This window comes from Capra hircus, chromosome 4 (genome assembly GCF_001704415.2).
Source record: "Capra hircus breed San Clemente chromosome 4, ASM170441v1, whole genome shotgun sequence".
NCBI lineage: Eukaryota > Metazoa > Chordata > Mammalia > Artiodactyla > Bovidae > Capra > Capra hircus.
Window position 1 is genome coordinate 6,051,557 of NC_030811.1, and position 15,043 is coordinate 6,066,599.

The window sequence follows — 15,043 nt, forward strand, 5'->3', positions numbered from 1 at the left end:
CTTCTGACTGTGTGGCCCTACCCGGCCAGCCCCCACCCGCTCCCAACTCACTCTGCCACCGTGGGCCCTGTTCCGCGCCCACGGTCCGTGCCTCTCCCACAGCCCAGCAAGCAGAAGCGAAAGTTCTCTTCCTTCTTCAAGAGCTTGGTCATTGAGCTGGACAAAGACCTTTATGGCCCTGACAACCACCTCGTGGAGGTAAGAAAGACCCAGACCCCTCCTGCCCTTGAACTGGCCACAGGCCACTGTCCTAAAGAACCTAGAATGCAGTCCCGTTAGTGGTGCAGACGTGGGTCGGGGACCCCCTCCGCCAGGCCCCCAGTCCTGCACCCAGAGCTCCAAGGCCCCACCAGCTCAGACGGGCCTGTGAGGTGACTCAGCTCCTACCCCTGGACAGTGGCACCGGACACCCACCACTCAGGAGACGGATGGGTTCCAGGTGAAGAGGCCGGGGGACCTGAGTGTGCGTTGCACGCTGCTCCTCATGCTGGACTACCAGGTGCGTGCCCTCACTCCCAGACACCGCTCCCCCCAGCATCCCGCCTCCTGTACCCTTCTTCTAGCTGGGGTGGGCCATGGCTTGCAAGCTGTATGCCCTGAGAGACCCCGTTCTCCCCTCCACCCTGCCTGCTCCAGAAGCTTGTTTACAAGGAGCCTAGGCCCCACAGCCCCCGAGTCCTGAGTCCCTAGCCCCTCCCACTCTCTTTTTGTCTCATTTTCTCATGGCCTCCTTGGCTCAGCCTCCCCAGTTCAAACTGGATCCCCGCCTGGCCCGGCTGCTGGGCTTGCACACGCAGAGCCGCTCGGCCATCGTCCAGGCCCTGTGGCAATACGTGAAGACCAACCGGCTGCAGGACTCCCACGACAAGGAGTACATCAATGGCGACAAGTATTTCCAGCAGGTACCCTCTCCCCTGAGCCTGGGGCCACAGGGAGGGGAAGGGCCTCTGCTCGGGAACACCACCTTGCCTCCTTGACTCCTTCGGGAATGATCTCATGCCGGAGACCGGGGTTCCCATCTGGGCTCTGTCACACCGCCCTGTGCTGCAGCCCGCCCATCTCAGCACCCCCAGCCGCCAGGTGAGGCCGATTGGGAACCCCAGGAAGCTAGTGGCTCTGGGGAACATGTTCTTGGCACCTGGAGCTAGGGCCCCCAGGTTCTGGCCCTGGAGCCAGTCACTGGGTCCATCATTTAGCTGTTTGCAGCCTTGTTCCTTATCTTCACCACGCCTGTCCCGTCTTACCCACTGGGCAGTTAGGAGAATCAAACTGCTGTGGAAGTGATTCTGCCAAACTAGAGGTTATTATTAATATAACTTTAAAATAAATACCACAGGTAGACTTGAGTGATGAAAACAACAGTCAGTGTTTATTGAGCACTCACCACATGCCAGGCGCTGCTTCAGGCACTTCGTGTGTAACTGACGCATTTAATTCTAACAAGCCCCCTGAGATCAGTGCCCCTGCCTTCGGCTCCCAGAGATGGAGAGACTGAGGCCGATGTGTGAAGTTGAGCAGCTCGGGGTTGCGCCGTGAGCGGTGGAAGCAGGCCTCAGGCCTAGGCCAGCCCCCGCCTCCCCATTGAGAGCTGGCTGCTTGGGGGGCCTTTTGAGAACGGAGGCTCTTTTGAGTGCAGAGCAGGGAACCTCTTTTCTCCTACTGCAGATTTTTGACTGTCCCCGGCTGAAGTTTTCTGAGATTCCCCAGCGCCTCACAGCCCTTCTGCTGCCCCCTGACCCGATTGTCATCAACCATGTCATCAGGTGAGGCCCCCCCAACCCTGCTTCTCAGAGCTGGGAGTCACTATGGTGGTCCCGCCGCCCCATCCCTCCCTCTGCCCACCCCCCGCATCAGGCCTCGGAGGCCCTTGGCCTCCATCGGGGCAGCACGGACACCAAGGGCTGGCCTTCCCTGGCAGCGTGGACCCGTCGGACCAGAAGAAGACGGCGTGCTACGACATTGACGTGGAGGTGGAGGAGCCCCTGAAGGGGCAGATGAGCAGCTTCCTGCTGTCCACGGCCAACCAGCAGGAGATCAGCGCTCTGGACAGTAAGGTGGGGCTGGAGCCCAGCGCTGCAACAGGATGGGGACCCGACGGTGACACACGCACAGACACAGCAGGACAAGGACGTGGGAGAGGACGGGAGGGCCCTGCCCTTGGGACCTGGAGCTCCGCCCGAGCCCCCTTCCCGGGGACTGCCCTTCCAGGGGACAGCCGAGAGCCCCCTGCCACGCCCCCTCCCCGCCTCTCCCACCTCAGCCTGGGCAGGCGAGAGCACGTGTCTTTCTACCTGCAGATCCACGAGACGATTGAGTCCATCAACCAGCTCAAGATCCAGAGGGACTTCATGCTGAGCTTCTCCAGAGACCCCAAGGGCTACATCCAGGACCTCCTCCGCTCCCAGAGCCGGGACCTTAAGGTGAAGGGGACCTCAGGGAGCGCTGGGTAGAGACAAGCATGCGGGGGAGACAGTGAATGTCGTGCGGGGGTGTCCAGGCTCAGGATGACCCTGCTGCTCCCTCCCAGGTGATGACAGACGTGGCGGGCAACCCCGAGGAGGAGCGCCGGGCTGAGTTCTACCACCAGCCTTGGTCCCAGGAGGCCGTCAGCCGCTACTTCTACTGCAAGGTGTGAGGCCCGACCCCCCGCCCCTTCGGCTCCCCGCTCACCCCCAGAGAAACCCCCCAGCCTCCCCCTCAACACGTGGGGCCGTGCCTGCTCCCAGATGCTCCTCCAGGTGGGTGGGGCCCGTCCCGTCACTCACCAGCAACTCCTCACCTGCGCCTGCTCTCCTTTCCTTACAGATCCAGCAGCGCAGGCAGGAGCTGGAGCAGTCGCTGGTCGTGCGCAACACCTAGGCGCGCGGGGGAAGCGTGCCGCAGAGGGCCACTCGGCTCTGCCCCGGCCCGTCCCCTCGGGCCTGGCTGTCACCCCCGACACCTTGTGGGCGAGGCAGGGGCTGGATTAAAGGTCATTTACCTGATAACAGCCGTGTGGTCATTGGCAACTGGGGCGGGAGGAGGATTGAGGGGGGCGGGAAAAGGGCAGTGGGTCCCTCCGGGAAGCTCCCCACCCCCTCCCTCAGAGTCTCCTTACTCCCATTTTTCCTAGACCTAAAAACAGTTTGGCAGAAGACACTTTTAATAACATTTTCTTATTAAAAAAAAAAACACATTGGCGAGCTCTCCCATCTGTCCATGCATCTTGCCTGCCTCCCCAGGCGGGGGCCTGGCAGGGGCTGTGTGTGGAGGTGCGGGGCCCCGAGCACACTAGGTGCTGTTGGCCTGCTCCTGCTCGAACAGGGCCATGGCCAGCTGCGCACGGGCCCCCAGCCCCTCCAGGTTGCTGAGGCGGCAGCGGTGGTAGAGTTCCTCGCTGAGCCTAGGGCTGCAGTCCCGCAGGGAGAACTTCTGCACCAGCCCTGGCTCCACGGCCCGGAAAAGGTGGAGCCCTGAGAACCGGAGGAAAACATCCATCACCTCCAGCCCCTCCAGGGCTTCCTCCTCTTCCTGGCCTGCCAGGTCGGCGGCCAGCCGGGCTCGGGCAGCCAGGTAGTCCGCGTTGTAGAAGCAGCCCTCTGCCGAAGCCTGCCGGTCAAACCTGCCCCCTCCGGCAGCCCCCCGGGCAGGGTCCGCACCCGGAGGGGACGGGGGGTCGGGGCCAGCCCCCGAGGGCGGTCTCTGTGGTGCCAGGGCGGGGTTGAACTCCTGGAAGTGGACCGGGAAGAAGGCCTGCCAGCCGGAGATGGCGTTCATGCGGCAGCGGTTGAGGACCTCGGGCCCTGGCCTGGTCCACACGGTGGCGAGGAAGAAGAGCGTGTCCACGGGGTGCTTCTTGGAGACCACGTCCATGAGCCGCACCTGGGAAGGCGCCTCCGCTCGCACGGCGAGCCAGGCCAGCCTCGTCCCGGGGTACCGTCGTTCCAGCTCGGCCGCTGCCGCCTTCACCCCGACGAACGGGTCTGGGGCCCCTCGGCCCCCTTCCCACGGCCCATAGACCAGCAACAGGGTGAGTAAGGCGTGCTCTCGGGGCTCCAGGACCCCAGCCGCAAAGGCCTCCAGGAACGCGGGGGCCGCGGCGGCCTCGGCGGCCAGTAGTGGCAGCACCAGCTGCACGCGCGTGGCCTCGGTGACGTAGGGCATGGGCAGGATCTCCACGCGGCTCAGCGGCCGCAGCAGGCTGACCCTGCGCGCCAGCGCCCGCCGGTGCCCCCGCTGCGTCACGGCCTCCAGCAGCAGGTCCAGCGTGTACTCCATGCCCCGCGCTGGGTCAAAGCGCCGGTAGCCGTTGAGCAGCCGCTGCTTCTGGAAGCGCAGGCGGGGCTGGTAGCGCCGGTTCAGCTGCTCCAGGGCCGTCTCCACTGCGTCGCCCACGTCTGCCCTGCTTGCCCCTTGCAGGGGGCACTTGGGGGCCCCGTCCGCGCAGGAAAAGGTGTGCTGCTCTGTGAAGTAGTCCCAGCCCAGCACCTCAAAACGGGAGTGCGGTGTGAAGGGGGCCGGGAGCCCAAGGGGCCAGCTCAGCCCCGCCTCCCCCTCGGGGGTCAGCGCGGTCAGGTTCCGGATCTGAGCCTAGGGCGGGAGGGATGCCCCGTTAGCACCTGGCGAGGGAGTCGGGACCCCGGCACGCTCCAGCGTCCTGGGTTCTGAGGTCCATCCTGACTCCATCAACACTCAGTGAGGCCTGGCCTGTCTGTACGGGGCACACAGACCCACCATCTGCACACAGCTGCTGCGGGGAGGAGGACGGGGTGGGCAGAGTGCCGCTGTGGAGGGCAGGGGACCCTGACGTCTGGGGCTCCGCGGCCTTTCTCTTCCTCACTCACAGGACTCACGCTCTCTTCACAGAAGGAGACCTTTGTTTTCACCTGGATCCCACCTCGGACAACCCCCGGCCATCAACTAGAGAATTCTTCTACCTTCTGCCCTTGGGCGTTTTAAGGACAGTGCTAGAAGTCCAGGGACTATGGGGTTTCAGCAAGGCACTACTGGAGAGGAGAGAAACCCTTCTGGTGCCAAGCCCGCTCCTCAGAGCTCTCCTGCAGATCCTCTCAAGTGAACCCACATCGTGCCAGGAGATTTCACCCAGAGCACCCGGAGCCCCTTCTCCCTGGGGTGCTTTTCACTGAGGTTCGGTCGGTACAGTCAGCCTCCTTCTGCCTCGCCCTGCCTCCCCTCTTGCTCATCTGTGAGCCCGGACGTCGGAAGCACCCTCTGACCTGCAACCCTGGGTCCCCCGCTCACCTGCAGCTGTTCTATCTCGCTGTAGGCCCGCTCCAGCTCCAGAGCACTGAAGCGCTTGTGGAGCCGGTACATGAGGGTTCCCTCGGAGACAGGGTGCACTGCGAAGGCACTCAGGAAAGCTAAGCTTCTCTCCGTCTCGGGGTCCCTATTTTTGGCCAGTTCAAATGAGCGATACTGCTGCCCCTGGAGGATCATGAAACCAATCAGTGCCACACATGGAGGAACTGCCTGGCCCAACTACCCTTGACCGCCCTTGGCGCTCACGCCTATGACTGCCACTGCCGCCAAGGCGGCAGGAAGGGCATAGGAGCTCATTCTGGGGTCCCCTCAACCTTTGCCTTACTCTCACCAGATTTTGGAGAAGAGAGTGCCCGCTAGGCAACTAGGATGACCTCGTCTCCCAAAGAATCCTCCTGTTTCTCAAAAGAATGAAAGCTGAGAGCCAGCAGAGACGGCCAGGACTCCGGTTGAGGAGGAGGGCCCCTCTGGGATTGTCCCCTCTTCTCCAACTAACAGGGAGGCTCCCAGGCCACTCTCCTCCAGGAGAGTGGTCCCCTCAATGGCACTCCCAGGTCACTGGAGACGGCGCAGGTGTCGGGCAGAGGGCAGAGGGCAAGGGGCCAGACAGGGGGAGACCGGTGAGGAAGGGACACCTTTCAGGCTTGCTCAGAAGGTCCCTGACAAGACGCCACTTTTGACGGCCCTAGGGATCTAACGCTGCCAGAGGTGGCCAAGGGAGAATGAGAGGGGCAATTAGGGCTGGGGAGGGCACAACGACCACCCCAGGAGCTGCCGGGAAAGAGCCGGCAGCCCCCCAGCCTCGAGACCAGCCGCTGGTCCCTGCTAATTTGTCAGAGATGGGGACTAACTTGCAAGGGCCTTCACCTGGTGTTGGGAGACACAGCCGATGCCCAGAGAGTCAATGAGGCAGCGGCCGAGCCACTCGTCAGGTCGGGCACTGAGAATGTCTCCGCGGCAGCCATCCAGATGTGGCCGCAGCCGAAGCAGGAGGCTCCGGGACAACAGGTAGCCAAAGCCCCCATGGCAGTACCGGGCCTGCTCACTGGCGCCAATGAACTCCTCCGCCCGGCCCAGGTACAGGTCCTGGTTGATGCTGAGGTGGCCGGCCAGGGCCGCCAGGCGGGGGGCCTGCACGTACGTGTCGTCCTGCATGATGAAGAACCAGTCGTAGTCGGCCCCGAAGTGCGTGTGAAGATGGCGCAGGGTCTCGGACATGAGCCAGGCTGGCCGTTCGTCCCCGTGAGACACCACCTGCATCCCTGCCGGGGTCCGGGCCCCTCGCTGCCCAGTGAAGTAGAGCAACCGGGGGAAGTGGTGAGCCACTGTGCGGTTCACAGCCACAGCCAGAGTGGACAGCGTGGCCCGGGAGGTCAGGACAGCCACCAGCAACCGCTCGCGAGAGCCCAGCTCCGTCTGGATGTACCGAGTCCTGCAGGGAGACCAGTGTGCCAGGGTCAACTCCCTAATCTTTAGGAACCCAGCATGTCCAGCGTATACCTCCCCTCAGGATTTAGTGAGTTGGGGATGAGACAAGAATGGGGAGATCTCCTCATCAACACTAATGAGCTACTGGAGAGAGCGTCTACTGAGTAGCTGATGCTGGAACTGATCTCGGGGAGATGGATTAGATGGAACTCCTGCCCTGCTGAAGAACATCCAACCACTGACTTAACACCAATGGGTGAGGCTTTCTCAGGCCTGAGGAGGAGGAAAAAAAACTGGAACCATGATGGAAAATAAGGCAGAGAACTGCTTCAGGAAGGCTAACGACGATTACCAGTGACCACGGATAGGACGTGGAGGCACGGACTCGGAGCAACCCTGAAGTGGGGTGTGGGGATTCTCACCTGAGCACCTTCTTGTAGGGCTTGTTGGGATCCCTGTAGTAGGGGACAATCCGGGGTTTGAAGTCTTCGTCGCTTTGGTCAAGCTGAGTTCTTGAGTCTAGACTCTGTGACCCTCCGGCTTCCCCCAGAGCCTCTACGCAGGGATCGTCTCCCTCCCCCTGGATCCAGGACACTCGCAAGAGGCTCAGGCTGCACCCCAGAGACAGCCCTAGGATGAGGGGCAGTGCTGGTCGCAGCAGAGCCAACACTGAGCTCAGCCGCATGGTGGTGGGCCCGGCCATGTGTGTGCCCCAGAGGGCACAGCCTCAGGGATCAATCAGTGACCAACGGACTCTTTCAACAAGGGAGCCTGGGGCCAGTGAGGTCAACGAGAGAACAAGGTTGTGTTTGCTTCTGGGCCCAGAATCCCCAAGAAACTCCTGCCTTGTCTTCCGCTGTCAAGGTGCTGGTTCTAACCCTCAGTCCAAATGGCAGTAAATGTTAGAATCAATTTCACCCACTAATGGTGGGTCCTCTAGCCCAGAAGAGGAAGAAGCAAGACACAGTCCTGCCAAACCTAACCCCCAAAGAAGGACTGCATACATCTGGTGACAGTATCTAAGCAGAGAGATGGCAGCAACTGATAAAGCTGGGGTTAGGGAAAAGCACATTAGCCATCAAAACACCAGCACCCAGCTAGAGGAACCTAACTCCACAGGCCTTTCCCAAAGAGCATCTGGGAGGGGCATACATCTCATTCACTCACTGAAGGGGCTGCTGACCCCCGGGCAGTCACAGAGATGGAGCCCAGGCCTTCCTACTCTCTTCACCGGCGTTAAGGAAACACTCGCGCCAGAGGAACCCTTCCTCCCGGCAGTCAGGAGCCACTGGCACTGCGCACAGAGGTTCTGCCCCACCTAATGAGGTGGAGGGATGTGGTAACTCAGCACGGAGGACAGCCTCAGAGGAGCACAAAAGCTGATGGAGCTGCTGGACAGGGCATTCTTCTCTGAATCCCCGGTGCTGAGAGCCCGAGGCTGCCCACCATCCTCCGAGAAGAGAAAGGAGGCCGGTGACAAGCCACTCTGGCTGTTGTCAAGAGCGATTCGGTGGCTGCCTTTTCCCAAGGCCCCAGGCACCCGAAGCAAATCGAGAGGACGACAAGCAGCTGGCGCGGGCGGACGGATGCTCGGGTGTCAAGCCCGGCAACTCCTCGCCCCACGTCTCCCTCTCAGCCGTTACTGACCAGCCTCAGGCACAAGAAAGGAGGCCCAGAGCGAGCCTGGGCCGTTTGTCTCGCAGCAGAAATAAGAACTGGCTGCGTCACGGGCTGTCAGAGGAAGTGGGGCAGGAAGGCTCCGTTCGGGCGACGGGGGGAGAGGGCAAAGACCCCGCTCTCAGGCTCGACCGGGCGGCGGACACCCAGGGACACCCCGGGGGCCGGCCAAGGGGAGGCCCCTGCGGCCGGGCCGGGGGCGACGGCGGGCCGATGTAAGGGGCGGCCGCCGGCCGGGGTATGCCCGGTCCCGGGGAGCTCCGGGGGGCGAGGACGTGGAGCTGGGACCGGAGCTGGGGTCGCTCCTATCGAGCGACAACCCCTTGCAGGGTTGTGGGGAAAGACGCGAAGGGGAGAACAGACCCCAGGGTTCCGCCGAAGCGCCGGCTCCGCCACCGCAGCCGCTGCCACCTCACAGCCCGGCCCACTCCTTCCTTTTCCGCTCGCTGTCAGTCCCCGTCTCTATGGTGACCGCATCCGGCCGCTCGCTCCGCCTTCGCCCTCTCTATGGTCGTCCCGCCCCGAGGCGGCGCCGCTAGCGGGCCTGGGTAGGTGAAGAGCTCATCCCGCCCACCCTCCACCCTCCTCCGCCAGGAGCCGGCGCGCGTTCCGCAACCCCTATTGTGAGTGGACCCAGCCTGAATCCGAAGATGACCCAGATCTTCAACCTCGACTCCCTTCTACCCTAGGAAAAAACTCTTCTCACCTTCGATGAGCGCGTTTTACTACTCCCAGCGAGCTTTCCAAACCCCATCACCTACTCAGGTTATTTCAGAAATGTTTGTTGTTTGGTCGATGAGGTGGGCATGGTCCCTGCCCTCAGTTGGAGACGGGTATTAAACACACATTGACAAAAAATAAAAATAAACATTTACGTTTAGGTCGAAATTACAAACTGTCCGAAGTAACAGAAAAGTAAAGACTCTAGTGGAGAAGTGTAGCAGGAAGAATTAGACTCAGGATTTGGGAATGCTGCGATCCAAAATTCAGTACGTTACCCAGGCAAAAAGAGAAAGCCCGGAAAGAGGAAGACTGGCCCAAGAACTGGGAAGGCCAAAGCAGCTAAGGCTGCTGAGTGAGGGGACAACAGGTTAAGGGAGTCTGGAAGGCAGGTGGGCCTTCAAGCAACTATGGTGGGTTCCCACCCATGATGGCACATTTCTAGGGGGCAATTTGGAAATGCAGGAAGGCAGTTTTGTTGTCAAAGAATTGAGGGGAGAATGCTACATGTACACTGCAAGATTGTATCCCATTAGAATTGTTTTACACAGCTTTCAAATGTCCTACAAAGATTCATTTTAGAGGGGGAAAAATGGTTAAAATCATCTACTTTTTGAGTCTGTTTAATATGTAACAAGTAATTTTGCAGGGTTGTAATGTGTGCTGAATTTTCAAAGAATGTAACTATCATGTAAATGGAAAGAAGCCTGTACTTCAGTTTTGTCCCTGAATGTACTTGTTACCATTTTGTAACAAGTAGTGACTATTGATGTTTTCCAGCACAGGGAAGTAACTTTTCTTGTGAAGGACTTCCTTTTCTTCTTCTGTTATCATTACACTGTGATTTTTTGAAATTTATGTGTGTAGTTAGGTTGTCACAAATGAACTTTATTTCAAAAGAGGAAAAGAGGTGTTACTTGAAAAGTTCCTTATTAAAAGAGAACATTGGGGCTGGTAGAGTCAGGAACCCATTCTAGGAGGCAAGTGGGATAGAACACAGCAGCATGGCTCCCCTTCACTGTTTTGGTCTTACTTTCAGATTGACTGCAATTTGGTCTCCCCTCAGCAACTGGCACATGGCAGGTGGTAAATGGTTTTTAGGCTCCAGACCAGCATTGTCCATTAGAAATACAATGTGAGCCATATATGTAAACTTTAAATATTCTGGGGCTAGGCTGTTTAGTTGCTTAGTCATATCCGACTCTTTGTGGCCCCTTGGATTGTAGCCCATTAGGCTCCTCTGTCCATGGACTTTCCCAGGCAAGAATACTGGAGTGGGTTGCCATTTCCTACTAGGAGTGGGATTGCTGGATCATATGGCAACTGTATTTTTAGTTTTTTAAGGAACCGCCGTACTGTTCTCCATAGGAGCTGCAATGGTTTACATTCCTACCAATACTGTAGGAGGGTTCCTTTTTTTCCACATCCCCTCGAGTTTAATTATTTGTATTTTTTTTTTTTGATGATGGCCATTCTGAAGTGCTACCTCATTGTATCATTTATCTAATAATTAGTGATGTTAAACTTCTTTTCATGTGGCCACATTTTTTTTAAAAAGCAAAGAAAAAAATAAAAAAGCAAAGAAACAGGTAGAATTAATTTTAATATTTTATATTAAATATATCCCAAATATTAACATTTGACCACGTTATTGTTCAGTTGCTAAGTTATGTCCAACTCTTTGAGACTCCATGGACTGCAGCACGCCATGCTTCTGTCCTTTACCATCTCCTGGAGCCTGCTCAAACTCATGTCCATTGAGTTGGTGATGCTATCCAAGCATCTCGTCTTCTTGTCCCCTTCTCCTCCTGCCTTCAATCTTTCCTAGCATCAGGGTCTTTTCCAGTGGGTCAGCTCTTGGCATCAGGTGGCCAAAGTGTTGGAGCTTCAGCTTCAGCATCAGTCCTTCCAATGAATATTTAGGTTTGATTTCCTTTAGGATTGACTGGTTTGATCTCCTTTCTGTCGAAGGGACTCTCAAGAGTCTTTTCCAATGCCACAGTTTGAAGGCATCAAGTCTTTGGCACTCAGCCTTCTTTATGGTCCAACTCTCACATCCATACATGACTAGGGGGAAAACCATAGCTTTGACTAGATGGACCTTTGTTGGCAAAGTAATGTCTTTGCTTTTCAATATGCTGTCTAGGTTGGTCATAGCTTTTCTTCTAAGCAGGAGAAATTTCATGGCTGCAGTCACCATCTGCAGTGGTTCTGGAACCCAAGAAAATAAAGTCTCTCACTGTTTCCCCATCTATTTGCCATGAAGTGATGGGACCAGATACCATGACCTTAGTTTTTTGAATGTTGAGTTTTAAGCCAGCTTTCTCACTCTCCTCTTTCACTTTCATCGAGAGAGGTTCATTAGTTCCTCTTCGCTTTCTGCCATAAGGGTGGTGTCATCTACATATCTGAGGTTATTGATATTTCTCCCATCCGCCTTGATTCCTGCTTGTGTTTCACCCAGTCTGGCATTTCCCATGATATACTCTGCATATAGAGTAATCAATATAAAAATTGAGATATTTTAATCTTTTTCCTATCCACATGCAATCTTCAAAATCACCCCCACCTCATGCATATTTCATACTTACAGCATATCTCAGTTCAGACTAGCCATATTTCAAGGGCTCCATAGCCACATCTGGCTAGAGGCTACCACATTGAACAGCAAAGTTCGAGACCTTTCTCAGTTACTAAGTTTCTAGGTAACTCTGGGTGAAACATTTCCTCCCTTGGGTCTCAGTTTCTTTGTATTTTAAATGAAGAGGCTGGATGATGCTTCCTGTTCCAGCACTGACCTTTGGGTGATTTTCATATTTAGCCAGGCCTTTTCTCCTCTGATCTCTCTCCGTCTTATTTCCCCATTTCTTTCCCCTTCAAATCCTAAAAGATGATGCTGTTTAAGTGCTGCACTCAATAAGCCAGCAAATTTGGAAAACTCAGCAGTGGTCACAGGACTGGAAAAGGTCAGTTTTTATTCCAATCCCAAAGAAAGGCAATGCCAGACAATGTTCAAACTGCTGCACAATTGCACTCATCTCACATGCTAGCAAAGTAAAGCTCAAAATTCTCCAAGCCAGGCTTCAACAGTACGTGAACCAAGAATTTCCAGATGTTCAAGCTGGATTTAGAAAAGGCAGAGGTACCAGAGATCAACATCCATTGGATCATAAAAAAAAAAAAGAGTTCCAGAAAAACATCTACTTCTGCGTTATTGACTACACCAAAGCCTTTGACTGTGTGGATCACAACAAACTGTGGAAAATTCCTAAAGAGATGGGAATACCAGACCACCTTACCTGCCTCTTAAGAAATCTGTATGTAGGTCAAGAAGCAACAGTTAGAACTGGACATGGAACAATGGACTGATTCCAAACTGGGAAAAGAGTATGTCAAGGCTGTATATTGTCACCCTCCTTATTTAATTTATATACAGTGTACATCATGTGAAATGCTGGACTGGATGAAGCACAAGTGAAAAGGAACTAAAGAGCCTCTCTCTTGATGAAAGTGAAAGAGGAGAGTGAGAAAGCTGGCTTAAAACTCAACATTCAAAAAACTAAGATCATGGCATCTCGTCCCATCACTCCATGGCAAATAGATGGGGAAACAATGGAAACAGTGAGAGACTTTATTTTCTTGGGCTCCAAAACCACTGCAGATGGTGAATGCAGCCATGAAATTTCTTCTCGGAAGAAAAGCTATGACCAACCTAGACAGCATATTGAAAAGCAAAGACATTACTTTGCCAACAAAGGTCCGTCTAGTCAAAGCTATGGTTTTCCCCCAGTCATGTATGGATGTGAGAATTGGACCATAAAGAAGGCTGAGTGCCAAAGACTTGATGCCTTCAAATTGTGGCATTGGAAAAAGACTCTTGAGAGTCCCTTCGACAGAAAGGAGATCAAACCAGTCAATCCTAAAGGAAATCAAACCTAAATATTCATTGGAAGGACTGATGCTGAAGCTGAAGCTCCAATACTTTGGCCACCTGATGCCAAGAGCTGACTCACTGGAAAAGACCCTGATGCTGGGAAAGAATGAGGACAGGAGGAGAAGGGAACAGAGGACGAGATCTTTGCATGTTGGACATGACTGACTGAACGAAACTGAACTTTTCCTTCATGCCCAGGTCTGTCCCCTGCAAGAGACCCAAACCCTGGATGAGAATGGTGGAACTTCTAACTTTTCTAGGCCACTCTTACTGTGCTAGAGGAGACTTTGCCCAGCAACTGTTAATTTATGGGAAATCATGGACGTGATTGGTTGGTCTGCAGGCAGATTTAGAGAAGTAACTCGTTAGTCCTTGCCATCCCAAGTCACTTTACAGAGCTGGAGTGGTTCCCAGTACCAGATTTGAGCTTCAAACACTGGTACTGTTTCCTACCAGCAGTGTTATTTTTTTAATAGCACTGTGCCTTTATTTCCAATCTGTAAAATTGTATTTATACCCACTTTAGAGTCTGTTGGGGGAATTAAATTTGATGGCATAAATGAAGGAGTATAATTATGTTAGTTATCTGTAACCTGAAACCTGCCTGTGACCAGGCATTTTAATGAGGCTGGGAGAGGCAGGCATATTGTAGACCTCCCAGGAGGCTTGCATGAGTAATTTTATGTGAACCACAATCACATACAACTTCCTTGTTTCATAAAGAAGGGCACTGCAAGCAGTTAACTACTGTCTGTATATCTCTATCTAGAACAATGCTTTGGCCTGTATGGCACTTATTACCTACATGTCATGATCTGTTTCCTTTTTAAATTTTTCATCTTGTCGGTTGAAAAAAAAAAAAAGCACAATGTGAGAGTAAGTTTTATTTGGGGGCCTAATGAGGACTATAGCCCAGGAGACAGCCTTTCAGATAGCTCTGAGAAACTACTCTGAAGAAGTAGGAGAGGTGAGTATATATATGATCGGTGGCTGGTGGAAGTGGTGGGGGGAGGGGTATGTGCAGTCAAACACATTTTGGCAGAAGATTGTTCCTAGCCACAAAGAGCAGATGTCTCTACTTTTTTAGACATGAGAAGATGCAAGAAATTGGGCTCATAAAATCTTCCCCAGAAAATATCTGAAGGTCTGTTTTGTCAATTTTCCCCAGAGCACAGAGTGCCTCATTCCTGATCTCTGTCCTGAACTCTTCAAGGTGTATGGACGCTCCATGACTGCAGTAGCTAGTGACCTCATCATTCTAAAACCCGATGGTTAGCAATAACTTTTAGTTGGCATTCATAACTGTGAGCTCCTTGAGACCAGAGAATGACGTACCACCGTTACAACTCCAGTATCTAGCTCTGAGTCACACCTTGGTGAGGGTTAGTCTAGGAAAAGGCATCCTTAAAGGCAAGAGGTGTGAAATGGCATGGCTTACCTCAGAAACGCAAGTAATTAGATTCTACTGGAGCATCAAGTTTGAGAAGGAAAACTAATCCTATGAGGAAATGAAGTGAGCTCACTTTTTTTTTAAAGGGTCGGGGGTCTACTTTTGGATCAGGTGCTTCGCTTAAGCCAAGGAGCAAACTGAGATTTGCAGTTTCCAGGGCCGGAAATAACAGCTTGCTCTGCTCCCTCTAGCCGTGTCCCTGTGGGAGGCACTACTGATCAGAAACCTGGAGAAGTATTTGATAGACTACAGATTTAGGATTTGCTTACTGCAGGCTATGAGAAGTCCGTGAGGGGTTTTAAACTATGAAAAGTAACGAGGGGGAAGGAAGAAGAAGAAAAAAAAAAAAAACTAACGGGCAAGTGACGTTATAAAGGTAAACTCCGAAGTCTGGATTTTCACTTCAGGGCTCTTCCCATCAAACTTACTGGCTTTGGATGGAAACTTAACAAGTTCTGCAGTGGACAGGCAGAGCAGCGACGATTCAGGAACAACGCTCGGCACAGTCTAAAGTTTGCTTATCACTGGACCAGCCTCTAAAGCTTCGGTTTCACGGAACGAGGACGCCTTTCCTT

General features: G+C 54.4%; 1 protein-coding gene, 1 long non-coding RNA gene and 1 other non-coding gene across 6 annotated transcripts in view; 1 reads left to right on the top strand and 2 right to left on the bottom strand.

Moving 5' to 3' along the window:
• Positions 1-2,987, top strand: part of SMARCD3 (SWI/SNF related, matrix associated, actin dependent regulator of chromatin, subfamily d, member 3) — a 33,424-nt gene extending 30,437 nt beyond the window's left edge. For all 4 annotated transcript variants that reach the window (XM_018046707.1, XM_018046709.1, XM_018046705.1 and 1 more), the window contains 8 exons: positions 103-198; positions 398-499; positions 741-902; positions 1,666-1,763; positions 1,919-2,054; positions 2,298-2,420; positions 2,528-2,629; positions 2,806-2,987. In XM_018046707.1, the coding sequence (XP_017902196.1) occupies positions 103-198; positions 398-499; positions 741-902; positions 1,666-1,763; positions 1,919-2,054; positions 2,298-2,420; positions 2,528-2,629; positions 2,806-2,859 (873 nt within the window). In that variant the 3' untranslated portion in view covers positions 2,860-2,987. The remainder of the gene's footprint in view (positions 1-102; positions 199-397; positions 500-740; positions 903-1,665; positions 1,764-1,918; positions 2,055-2,297; positions 2,421-2,527; positions 2,630-2,805) is intronic.
• LOC108635818 lies at positions 1,965-2,871 on the bottom strand. Its single transcript, XR_001917927.1, has 3 exons — positions 2,780-2,871; positions 2,292-2,442; positions 1,965-2,073 (listed from the first exon to the last, which is right to left on the bottom strand). It is a non-coding gene; the product is annotated as an uncharacterized LOC108635818 (long non-coding RNA).
• Positions 3,411-3,531, bottom strand: MIR671 (microRNA 671). Its single transcript, NR_129790.1, has one exon. It is a non-coding gene; the product is annotated as a microRNA 671 (primary transcript).